The 13,624-nt window shown below is 39.0% G+C and overlaps 1 protein-coding gene across 1 annotated transcript in view; it reads left to right on the plus strand.

Annotated features, from left to right (window-relative positions):
- The window catches only part of CCDC6 (coiled-coil domain containing 6), a 118,350-nt gene that overhangs the window by 47,854 nt on the left and 56,872 nt on the right, over positions 1–13,624 (plus strand). The window contains exon 2 of the mRNA XM_019035333.4: positions 6,253–6,402. Within this exon, the coding sequence (XP_018890878.1) occupies positions 6,253–6,402 (150 nt within the window). The remainder of the gene's footprint in view (positions 1–6,252; positions 6,403–13,624) is intronic.

The raw sequence follows: 13,624 nt of genomic DNA on the forward strand, positions 1-13,624 counted from the left end.
AGCTGGACAAAGGCACAGCGACCTTGTAAACCAGGCAGTGTGAGTCAAGTCTGACAGTGTCTATAAACCTCCTCTAAAGGGTGGTCTGCAGGCTGGTACTTCAACTGTGTGTCCCTTGCCCATAAGAAAATAAGTTAATAAATCCAGCGTAAACATTTAGCTACTTTTCTAGCAATTTTTCATTGCTCTGTATCCAAGCAAGTGACCAGTGAACCCATCTTCTTGAACCAGGCATGGACCAGGTTGAATGTTTTTGAACTGACATGATGAGGTGTGTATGCAAAGCTGTGTTCTAGTCATGTGCAGTAGGACATGCCCAGAAGGACATGTGTCTGTCCACTGCAGATGGGGGTGGGCAGTGACGACTACCTGGTCTTTCATGAAAGCTGGTTTGAGAGAAACCACAGTTGGTAAAATTTAGTAACTTAAGAATTCTTATCCAGAAAGTCACTCTTTGGTGCTATTTTCTCTCTTGCTCTGCAGTCCTGTAACAATGACCTAGGCTTAGTATCTGAGGCAGAGTTAGTGCATTTGCCAGGGCTAATAATGATTCTGCTCCAATTCCTGTAGATATTAGTGACTTGCTGGCAATACTGGAATGGAGTAAATAATAAGAATGCTTCAGTTATCAACTATTAGTTGCTTTTATTGTGAGCTAGTGTGCAGTATGCAGAGGAAGCGTATACTAGTCTAGGGCTTCCAAAGACTAAATGGAGAATTGTAATTCTCAGGCATGTGACTGAAATCCTTTTCTTGCTTCTTCTAATAGAAAAAATAAAGGCACATACAGGCTTGTCCTCTGTGTCATCTGTTACTACCCCTGCTGCACCGGCACTTAAATATTAAACAGATGTCTGCAGGACAGTGGTTGGTGTTGATAAACCCATTGCTGTGACCAACAGTCAAGCTAATCCTATAAGAACTGCCAGCCATTGGTCAGAGGGATTCTGCTAAACTCTGACCATCTCCCAGAACAATCATTATGTACAGTAGTATACCTAGGAAAGGACAGTTTAAACAGAACAAGTTTTTATTCAGTTGCCTGTGTGCTGGGTGGTCCCTGCTATCCTAATAATGTGGTTTCAGATGCTATTTTAAACTGAGATGTTAAGATCATTGATTTGTGACTAGACAACAAACTAGTAAACTTAAATAATGAGAATAATAAATAGAGCCTGCCTGGACTCTTAAAGCTTCAAGATGTCTTAGTTTCATGATTCTTTGTTATTAAAACAAGTCATCAACTAACTTAAAAGTAATTCTTTAAAAAAAAAAATCTGTGCAAATGTGTTATCTTGGTAGGCACTTGAACTTTCTCCAGACCATATCCATAGGGCTGCTATCAAATAGATATTTGTAATTTCTTGCTTTGGAGAACCGTTCTCTTTCTTATGCTTAATAGATTGTGAATTGCACCACCCTACGTGATTTTGGTTTTGGCACTTGGATTTTCTCTTCACTGGTTGAGTGCTATTGTGAAGGGTTTTAAAATTCTTTCTGTACTAACCCTTGATCTCCAAAACGCCATTGATAAAAGAACAGAAACACTATAAACAATCACATTAGAATCTCCTATCAAATTTGTGCTCAGGTCATGGTAGCAGTGGGTCAGAACAAACTGTGTTTTCCTTATCTGCAGAAAATTATGCTAATTTAATTTAGAGTGTGGTTGGCTAAATATGTGGTGACTCAGGATAAAATATTTTCTGTAATTTTTTTGGTGTTTATTTTTCCCACAGGACTTGGTAAATTTCTCCTGATCCTACTCTCCCTTTAATTTCCCTTTTTATTAGATTTTAGTAGGATGGGAAAAGAATGATGAAGAGACGCTTTGTGGTCTAGTCCTCACATTAACAGACAGTGATTACTACTGGGTGAGGGGCAATGTTTTAAATTACACAAATAATTGATTATGATTATGCCAAATTTAATTTCTAAATATAGCAACTAGAACCTGAATATGGGACAGGAAAATATCATAAATTTTTCTGTTTCCTCCAGATTTTCCCAGTCTACCGTACAAACAGAGAAAACAGTAGGAAAATGTTTCTTCCTTCAAAGAGTTCCTAATTTTTTTGTTCACATTTTCATTTGAGAATTTACAGAGCTATAGGTAAACGTTGCTTCATTTATTTTGCTTTGGAAGTGGATTTTTAATTTTGAATTGGGATGTGTTTAGATATGCTGAGACTTGCAAGAATTTTAGGTAAAAAGGAAATATATTGATAAACCTGATAATGAGATTTCATGAGGTAGCCTGTTTTTTCTTCCCTCTGTGCACCTTCATGCCTTGTGAATGGTACCTGGGGCTTGCTTCTTTGCTTGTAGGCCACTGTCTACCTGGCTCCTTGCTGGCTGCTTTTGGGGAAATACCTTGGAAAGGTAATTTGTTTTACAGCTTAAATAAAAAGTCTTGCCTTGGGATTAAGGGGGAATAAACAGGACTAAGACAGAGATTGAGATGATACTGCGTGTAATATGGGGAGAAATCTGCAGGGAGAAGTCAAATGGACACTTAATACTTTTTTATGATGCATGGTTCATTCTCTGTTAATTAAGTCTATGCATATTGGCAGGACACTGTATCCATTTAATTTTTTTTTTTTTTACCTAAGGCTGTATTGGATATAGCATTTTGCCCTTTGTACTCGTTTATATGCTCATTCCTAAGATGATCTGCACCAACTGGAAAAAGAGGGAGCTGGGGTTTTACGTTTGGAGGACCTGGAAATCTTGTACTGATGTTTTCTCTGGGTGTTTAGATGCCATAAGAGGCAGAATAACACCCCCCAGTTAGACCTAAGAACTGGCAAAATCTTTGCTAAGGGAGGCCTGTGATTAAAGCTGTGTTAGGCCATGTTAACCCTTTGTTAAGTTAGCCAGATTTTAACAGGCTGCACCAGAACAGTTTCTCATGTTCATTCAGAGGTCCTGAGAGTGGCATTTTCTATTAATGAGCTTCGCTTAGAAATAAGTAGCTATTCTAAACCAGTGAATAATTTTGTTTGCCAAAGCCTCGGCCTCCCAGGACCTGTAACACATCTTTGGAAGGCACATTTAGAGCAGGCCTAGCTCTCTTCATTTTTACATTTTGCTGCTGTCCTTGGGAAGAAATGCAAAGGAAACTGGTCCTCTGTGAATACAGTGTGTTGATTATGAGTCCTTTTTAAAAAATCAAGATATAATTCAATTCACATGCTGTAACATTCACCCTTTTAAAGTATATGGTTCTGTGGTTTTTAGTATATTGGGAAGGTTGTACAAAGTATTAGCCCTAATTCCAGAACATTTTCATCACCCCAAAAAGAATCCGTATAGCCATGAGCAGTCATTCCCATCCCCTCCGCTTCAGCCACTAATCTACTTTCTTTTTGGGGTCTGTTTTTTTGAGACAGAGTCTCACTCTGTCACCCAGCCTGGAGTGCAGTAGCACGATCTTGGCTCACTGCAACCTCCGCCTCCTGGGTTCAAGCAATTCTCTGGCTCAGCCTCCCGAGTAGCTGGGATTACAGGCACTCACCACCATGCTCAGCAAATTTTTTAGTTTTAGTAGAAATGGGGTTTCACCATCTTTGCCAGGCTAGTCTTGAACTCCTGACCTTGTGATCCACCCACCTTGGCCTCCCAAAGTGGTGGGATTACAGGCATGAGCCACTGTGCCTGGCCTAGAGCCACAATCTACTTTCTACCGAAAGTTCTTTTTTATGTTACAGTGAAATCTCCTGTCTCTATGACTTAGTAGCTAGATGAATTGGGGAGGGGTGGCTTCACAAATAAACTCTTAAGGTTGATTTTCCACTTCTCACAAGAATAATCTCTTAGTTTCTTATTTTCTATTTATCACTTCTAGGCCCCTGTGTAAAGGGAAAGGTGATCTGCCTAGCCTCTGAGTCCACTTCAGTTTACTGCTTATAATAAAATTTACCAGTTATCTAAAATACTAAATGTGTGTTAATGTGCAAGAAGTTGAGTCTGATCTGATAATGAAATGAGTTTATGGCAAACACCCTTTTGAATGCCAAGTCTAGAATCACCTGCAAGAGCACTACAGTTCCTCTCAGCCTTTCTGTTCTTTAACTTTTAGAATAGTCAGAATTCAAATCATATAGGACTTTGTCGGTCAAAACCAGAAAAACAAGTAGCTTGGATAGATGGCAGGCTTAGATATGTATGTGTCAAATATGTCTAAAATAAATACTTTGGATTCCTGCCCATGGCACTAGCGTGAAATCCTGAAGTTTGAGAGTTCGGAAGGCAAGTGGGGATTGATTTAAAGGGGGAGGAGAAGTACGAGTTCTCAGCAGTTTTCCTTGACTATAGTGGAAAGAGTAAGACATTGAGAAGCGTTAATGAAATAGGAGGTATGTAAGGGAACCACTGGGGGAACCTATGGACTGCTCACTGGGTGCCTTGGCTGGTAATACAGATTTATTAGCTGAAGGATTTTGTCTTTGTTGCTTAGCTCTCTTGGACTACCCCAGAATGGCTTTAAAAATGTGAGTACTGGACCTTCTCCCAAAGCCTCCACTGTTTGTGTTTGTGTAGCTCTGTTTTTCAGTCTGTGTACTATGTGTGGCTCTCTTTGTCGAATTGCTCAGCAAGCAGTATCAGAAGCTGGCATACCTCCTCTAGGGCCACAGTGATGGGGAGCAGGGAGGGTGGACTCCACAGAAACTGTGGATATTAGAGTGTGTGGATGTTGGGGAAGCTGGTGAGTATATACAGAAATCGAAACTGCCAGAGTTGGGATTGATTGTCGGAGCCTTTTACAGTAAGAGGTGGTAATTGTTTAATGTGGGTGCCCTTTTGTCTTCTGCCTGTCTGGTTCTCTTGGAATATTATAAATAACAGGTGCTGGAGGCTTGGAATTCATGTGGCTCTTCCTCCCTTGATTTGACAGATAAAACAAATGCATTATTTGGTATAAATCAAAGTGTTGTGGTTTAAAAAGTTCTTTAAATAGAGTTGAGTTTGTTTGAAACATGGATGCCCTTTCCCAAAAGATTAATTTCCTTCAAAGATGGTTAGGCTTTTCTGTTTAGACAGAATAATAATAAGCCTAATCTATTAAAACATTTTTTTCAGGGAGAGAGGAGGGTATCTACAGAAGAATATTTTCATCTCCATTGAATAATGCCTTCAAAAAAGACTCCCTTCTCTTCTGTTTTTAAAATTCAATTCACTAATTTCTCTTGTTGACTTCATCTCCAAAAAATTCCCAATAGGGAAATAAAGTAAAAAATGAAGCCCCTCTCACCCACCTTTACCCTTCACCCCTAGATTTCCACTACCTCCTAATAACTAGTTTTCAGCCATTTGGTGCAATTTTTTTTTCTAGTAATTATTCAGCTATTCAGTGAACACGTGTCCATGTACATTTGTAATGCCTTTTATTTTTTATTTTATTTATTATTTTGAGACAACATCTTACTCTGTCACCCAGGCTGGTGTGCAGTGGCATGATCTCGGCTCACTGCAACCTCTGTCTTCTGGGTTCAAGTGATCCTCTTGCCTTAGCCTCCCGAATACCTGGAACCACAGGCATGTGCCACTATGCCTGACTAATTTTTTGTATTTTTGATAGAGACAGGGTTTTGCCATGCTGCCCAGGCTGGTCTCAACTGTTGAGCTCAAAGTGATCCACCCACCTCTGCTTCCCAAAGTGCTAGGATTACATGTGTAAGTCACTGCACCTGGCCCATAATGCCTTTTTAATGGCATATCCAAACCTATCCAAACCTTTTAAGTGACATCATAAGGAGGTGATATAATTCTACTTTTAAGTGAGTTGAGCTCTGCTCCAGTAAAAAATGTTGCCCAGATGTTTTAATTGTAAACCGTCGAGATGCAGCAACCTGTGAGAGTTATCATGAATTGATGTACATAGCACAGGACTGGACCTGTCTGCTACATTAGAAGGATCTTTCTGTACTCTGGTTATTGATTTGGGACAGTTTCATAAAAACTGCAATGTGATCTTGGCTAATTTCTTTGAAATATCACTTTAAGAATAAGGACCACACATAGTAAAGGGGGGCTCTTTGGCATAATAGTGATATTCATTTCTGTAGACTCTGCTGAATTCCTCTGTTTTGCATTTCTTGGGTGTGTTGGTTCACAGCTAAAAATAGAGCTCTATTTAAAATGGGTACCCTTTCTGGAAATAAGAACTATATTTCAATTAGTAAATTTCCTGTTTCCTTAACATGTGTTTTGTTTTGTTCTTTCCTTTTTTTTTTTTTTTTTAAACAGCAAGCCAGGGCTGAGCAGGAAGAAGAATTCATTAGTAACACTTTATTCAAGAAAATTCAGGCTTTGCAGAAGGAGAAAGAAACCCTTGCTGTAAATTATGAGAAAGAAGAAGAATTCCTCACTAATGAGCTCTCCAGAAAATTGATGCAGGTAAATTATCTTTTCTACTCCCTCATCTTCCCTGCCTATTTTCCTTTCTAGGAGAAAATGACTTTGGTATAGCGCTTTGCTTGTAACATTTGCTGATGAGGTTGTAGCTTAAGTTCTTTGGAGATTCAAAATACCAGGTAAGGCTGGCAGCGGTGTAATAGTCAAGACTGTGGTTTTCTAGCTTATCTGCATATGTTAGGTAAGCTATTTTGTACCCCGAGCATTTCCAAAAAATTGCTGATGAGCACAAGATCTTGGCATGAGATGTTGAATGTAGCATTTTGGAAGTATGGGGACTAATGCCAAATGTGAAATTTTTCTCCTTTTATGTTGAGCCTGTAATAAGTGCATAAACTTTTTGGCAGTCATAGGTGGGTCTTTTGCACTAAAGTATGAGGATATAAAGTGAAACATCTTTAGGAAATAGAAAGGTATCCATGATAGTTAAAACTACCCACAATCCACCGTGTTCAAATGGGTGAGTAATATGTTACTGAACAAATATCAGACTGCTATTAAAACTCAACGTTGATCACGAGTAATATATAGAAGATGCCACACAAAACATATAGGAAGGTTTGATTTCTCTACTTCAGAGGCTCATTCTCTCCCCCTCCTTTTTTTTCCCCCCTTTCAAAGCTTACTGGTAAAGTACAAGGTAAAATTTGCTTAGGGGAAATAGTTTGTGGGTTAGTATGAACTTAAAAATAAGTGGGATATTGAGTTTTCATTATTTAACATAGCTTGTCCAAAATAGTGAGCAGGTATAAAATTATCAGAACATTATTACCATTTTGTCTTTAGATGTCTGTGAAACACCCCCATATGTTTTAACATCATCAATAACAATTTCATTAATTTGCTTGAAGTATATATATTAGTGAGGTTGTAATAAGAAGTTATTCGAGGCTTTTTAAAAAATCTTCCTAAGTTCTTTTCTTACCTCCCCACATAGATGATCCTGTAAGAGGATACTGGAAACTCTGATGTAGTGACTTTAATGTTAAGACCATAACATGTTCCAGGCAGCTTTTACCCCCGTCTTTCTATTAGTCTCATTTTTCTACCTAATTACGGAATAAAGATACTGTTAATCTTGCACAAAATTTGATTTATATGGTAGTTACTGAAATGTGAAGAATAGGTACCCAGGCATTACTGTCTAGCAGAGATTTATAGCAAAATTTTTGTATTGAAACTTTCTGTTTATTCATTTGCATTGTGATTTAGAGAAAAATGGATGGAGAAGATTAGTTTGACCTTTTAGTATGTCTCACTGGGGCAGCATTAAATGACTTATTTTACCTGGTGCTTCTAGAATCATGGGGATCTAATTATGGTTTGTTTTTCCTAGGTGTATGTGTAATCAGGTGCCATAATTTTTGGCACTGCAAGAAACTTTTTTTTTTTTTTTTCAATTTACATGGTTGTTTTTTGGAGTCTTTAACCAAAGTACATTATAGGACAGTCAAGACCTCGCCAGATCATGTTCCTTTTCTCTATGTATCTCCAGTATGAGTGATTGTATAGTCTGTAATTGGCCTCTCGTTCACTTATGTAACCTACCTACCTTTTAAGGATATTGATGTTCCTTAAAATAAGATACTAAAAAATAATGAAAACATAAGAACATAAGAATGAAAACGTAAAAAAGAATGAAAACATAAGAACATAATGCAACAGCAAAGGAAGTTATTTATAGTTGTGTATACTTGGTGTAAGAAGGCTTGAACTTAAAATTGAAGCTCCAGGCATCCTCTAAATAATGCTATGACAGAAATGTAGGGATTGTGTTTTCATAATTCTTATATCTAAAACAGTAGTTCTTGGTCAGGAGAAAAAAAAATCATAGACTAAAAACTTGGAAAAATTTTTCAGTGGATAGTGGATCTTTCTAAAGGGATTGAATAGTATATAAACTGAACAAAATAAACTGTTATTTCCAAAAGTGGTATACAATGTGTAGCCCTAGCCTTCATGTGGGCATGTCTTATGTTTGCCCTCAGCCAAAAGAAAGGGCGTAGTATGAAGGTGTGATTCTGTGAAAACATTGGGGTTCTCTAGATGGGTCTGTAGCTTGTTGGTGATTCAGCTTGTAGAATCTGGACAGATGGATGGTTAGCATGTCCCTGAGACAATCTGTCATGCATCCCAGCTTGGTTTTTAGGCTTTTTATTTTAATGTCGTGGTAAATTTTACGTAACATAAAATTTACCATTTTAGCCATGTTTGAGTGTACAATTCAGTGGCGTTAAGCATTTTCACCTTGTTGTGCAGCCATCACCACTGTCCATCTCCAGAACCTTTTCAAACTGAAACTCTGTGCCCATTAAACAATAATGCCCGTTCTCTTCCCCTCGTCTTTAGGTGTTTGAAAGGAGATGGATAGCAGGTAGTTTTAGGTTCAGGTCTCTGGCAAGTTCTGAAGCTGTTGCCATTCTGAGGCATAACAGGAGATCTGTTGCTTTAGACACCAGGTATCACAACATGTCTATTTTTTGATAGTGCCTAAGAACCTGACCTCTATTGTTGTCTGGTTCAGGGATATCATAGCTGCAGCACGGGAAGGGCTGTTCAGCCTATGATACTCATCCCTCAGGCTCCCAATATGTATTTCCTTAATAGGTTCAACCAGTCTTTTGTTGAATGCCCACATTTTGTGCCACCCAGCATGGAAATACTGTTTTCCATCTGGAAGATTCTTGGAATAATTGATACCAATAGACTTTTTCAACTATGTAATTATTTTAATATGGCTTTCTAGGATGTTTGCTTCTGCATAGGACCTTGCTAAAAAAAAGCCTGCTAAGAGAAATCATGCTACAGGTGTCACTCACAGACAAATGGGTGCATTGACCTGTTCACTATGAAAGTGTTCAGCATTTTTCACCCAAAGGCCACTGAGAGGCTATATACAGATCAGTTTTTGTTTTGTCAGAGTGCTTTGGCTGTTATTTCTGATAGTGATTGGACAATGCTTTTATGTGCATTTCAAAGGGATTTTTTGATCCTGAGAACAAAATGAGACTTGCTATAGAAGAGACGTGTCCCTTCCTGTCTGCTATGGCCAAGTTGGGTATCCAATACCTTTAAAAAATAGAATCAAGTTTACTTAAGTATACATGAGAGTAAATCCCTTTGCCCTTTAAAAGATCCAGTTTGGGAGATGGCTTAAACACCTCCATATGTGTTCATCCTCACCAATAGGAAAACACACACAAAAGGGAGCATGCAGCTCTTCTCCCTTGCTTTTGTGTCTATCCAGTACAGACACAAAATTGTATCTTTATCTCGTGAGAACTCTTGACTGAGAAGTCTACATCTTTCTGAGCCCAGGCCATGGGATTCACTACCTGATTGGTGAGACATTGTTCCAAAAAGAACTCTATTACTTTTGGTAAGTTCAACATGAACCTACATTAGAGCTAAATTCTACTCTTGAATGCCTTGAAGAGAGGTTGTGCTTTAATCATTATTTGTAATTAAAACCTATAAGAAGTGTTTGTGAGCAAAATTATCAGAATTTTATATACAGGCTGAGCGTGGTGGCTCACGCCTGTAATCTCAGCACTTTGGGAGGCCGAGGCAGGTGGATCACTTTGATGCCAGGAGTTCGAGACCAGCCTGGCCAACATGGCGAGACCCCATCTCTACTAAAAATACAAAAAATTAGTTGGGTGTGGTGGCACATGCCTGTAATCTCAGCTACTCAGGAGGCTGAGGCAGGATAATTGCTTGAACCTGGGAGGCAGAGGTTGCAGTGAGCCAAGATCACGCTGCTGCTCTCCAGCCTGGGGGATAGAGTGAGACTCTGTCTCAAAGAAAGAATTTAATATACAGTAAGTTCTCACTTAATGTTGCCGATAAGTTCTTAGAAACTGTGTCTTTAAGTGAAATGATGTATAATGAATCTTATTTGTTTATTTTTGAGACTGTCACCTAGGCTGGAGTGCAATGGTGCAATCTCGGTTCACCTTCCAAGTAGCTGGGATTACAGGCACCCACCACCATGCCCAGCTAATTTTTGTATTTTTGTAGAGACAGGGTTTCACCACCTTGGCCAGGCTGGTCTTGAACTCCTGACTTCAAGTGATCTGCATGCCTTGGCATCCCAAAGTGCTGGGATTATAGGCGTGAGCTACTGCACCTGGCCAATGAATCATATTTTACCAGAGACTAATTGATACAAACAAGAGTTAAGTTCCTACTGCATATTTCTGGTCACGAAAACATCACCAAACTTCCAAATAAAGACCCCAAACACTTTAAATGTTACACATTGAAATAAACTGAGCTATGTATACTTTTAAAAAGATTAGTTAAGAGCAAGTAAGAAAATTACTTACCCAGTGATTCCAGTTTAGGGTCATAGGTGGCCAGAACCTGTCTTGGCAGTTCTGGGTAGCTTAGGTTACAAGGTGGAAATCTGCCCTGGGCAGGATCTATTCTATCGCAGGGCACACGGGCACACTCACTCACACTGGCTGAGACTGGAACCATTTAAATAATGCTAGTTAACATGTTGTGCACATCTTTGGGATGTGGGAGGGCGCTGGAGTACCTGGAGAAAACCCGCACAGATGTGGGGAGAACACAGGAAATCCACACAGACATTGGCCCCAGTGGGGGAGTCAACTCCACTCCCTATTAACGTTTTAGTGAAATGACATTATTTGAGGACCTGCTGTATAACATGTACATTAGGGGTAAAAAAAAAAAAAAAAAAAAAAAAAGTCTAAAAGGCTATTCTCCAGAATGTTATAGAGTAATTATACTTGGGTGCTGAACTTACAGGTTATGTTATTTTCTTTGTGCCCTATTCCTTCTAATTCTGTAACAGCAACATGATACTTTTGTAACTAGAAAACATCTTATTTCTTGAAAAGGAAATTTAAAAATTGTGATGCCTGGTTTGTCCTTACCTTTTGAAACCACCTCCTTCTGTTTCTTTGACTTAGAGAGCTCAGAGTCCTGCTATGCTAGTAGCATCTCTTTGTCATGGGCAGCAGTGCACTGAACCCCCCTGCAGAGTCAGGCTCATTTGCAAGTGACAGGAGATTCTTGACTGCCCACATCATTAAGAACTAGTATAATCAGAATGCTCTAATGATTAGCCTAACTGTCTTGTCAGTCTTTGTATGATTCACTCCACTAGTCCTCTATTGTAAAACTTCTTTTCATTTAAAAAAAAAATTTCTAGGCCTGGTGCGGTGGCTCCTGCCTGTAATCCCAACACTTTGGGAGGCTGAGGCGGGCGGATCCACGAGGTCAGGAGATCAAGACCATCCTGGCTAACATAGTGAAACCCTGTCTCTACTAAAAATACAAAAAAATCAGCCCGGCGTGGTGGCAGGCACCTGTAGTCCCAGCTACTTGGGAGGCTGAGGCAGGAGAATGGCGTGAACCCAGGAGGCGGACCTTGTGGTGAGCCGAGATAGCGCCACTGCACTCCAGCCTGGGAGACAGAGCGAGACTCCGTCTCAAAAAAAAAAAAAAAATTTTCTAATTCCCCTGGCAAACTCTTAACCACCAATCACAAATGCCTACTGGAAGACTTATCAATTATCTCAGACACTGAGATTGATCATGGTTTTAGCAATTGTGGATTTTCCCACCTGCTTTTATGCAGGGCCAAAGCATCAACTTGGCTTTCTGCTCTTTGGGAGCACACTCAGCTTGTTCTGGATTGTCTACACTTTTCTCAACAAATACCACTACCAAAAGTTAATAAACTATTTTTTTAACCATAGATTACGACTGGGGTAGGAAGAGTACTGCATATTACATATATCTTAATCTTTTCAATCTAATCCAGCTTGCAAATTTCAGACCTTAAAATAATCAATAGATGTGTAGTACGGTACTTTCAATTCACATTTGAAATAGGATCTGATTCTGAGAAAATAATGCTGCTCTAACTATAATAAAAATTATTGTAGCCATATCCTAATAGGGGGCACATTGATGGTTTGAAATACTTAAGGAAAAGTCCTGGATCTCTTATTAAGATGATACGGCTTATTTTTATTATTATTGACTTGGTTCGTGAGGTAAGAATGCTTCCTGGAACTAAAATAGTTGGAGTTTTTCTAGCATCTATGGAAAGATGATAGAGGACAGGAAGGAAGTTGTGGGCAAAACTGCTGAAACTACCTCTGCCAAATGATTTATAGCTGAGCGGTTCAGAAGGATATCATGCAACAGAATTATTCTTCTATCTCATTTACACAGAAATAAAACTGGGAAGAAGAATTTCTAAGTCTCCAGATCTGCCTGTTCATCTGGACAAAGGGCTTAGCACTTCATTTGCCTTCTTTCACTTGTCCTGTCAATTCTGGAGAAGTGGTTTCTCCTAATACCATTTTACTGGATTCTTTTTTTTCTAGAGTGTACGCTTACTTAACCCCTGAAAGACTCTTTCTGAGTAGCATGACATTTCTGCAGGCAAAGGAAGTGAGTATAGACTCCCAATTCTCTTCTTTTCCAGGAGGTACACTAGAATCTGAAGCATCCTCTTCACCCTCGCTCCCCTTCAAGTTTCCGAAGCCACTGAGATGGCAACAAAATTATTTTGTTTATGCAAGGAGCAAAATCACATGTCAAGCTGATAAATAATGTATGAAATATCATTTAGTTAATTTCAAAGGCGCCAAGACTATGACACCATTGCATCCATTCAGATGAAACCTTGGTTCTCCCTATGTTAGGGGAGAGATCTAAATGAAGTATGTCCTTTATATTTAGTTGACTAGATCTGTGGCCCTCCTGGCTTGTTTTTCAGGGCACTTAATACTGATCAGAGAAATTTGCTATCACAAAATAGCTTTCAAAACAGAACAGAGCTTTTTCTTATTGTTTTCATTCCAAATTATCTGAACCTCAGCTTTGTCTGATCTTTTCAGGAGCAAGAGGTTCACACATTGCATTCACAGTATGCCTACAAAGAGCTACTGAGTTGTTTTTAATGCATTTTATGCTACAGCCACCAGTGGCCAAATTATAAGCCAGAATTCTGTTAGTAGCATGGCAAAAATCTCTCATTGCAATGTAATTTGTTATGAGTAGATAATACAATAAAACTGAAGTAGTTCTTCAGTGTTGAAATTACTGAGTTTCTTTTAAAGTGTGTGTGCACGTGTGCATGTACTAAGGTTATGGCTAGATGTGATGTGCTAACATCCCAAAAAAAAAAAAAAAAACCATAAGGGCAAAAGTAAGGGCT

The sequence above is a fragment of the Gorilla gorilla genome, chromosome 8 (assembly GCF_029281585.2).
Source record: "Gorilla gorilla gorilla isolate KB3781 chromosome 8, NHGRI_mGorGor1-v2.1_pri, whole genome shotgun sequence".
NCBI lineage: Eukaryota > Metazoa > Chordata > Mammalia > Primates > Hominidae > Gorilla > Gorilla gorilla.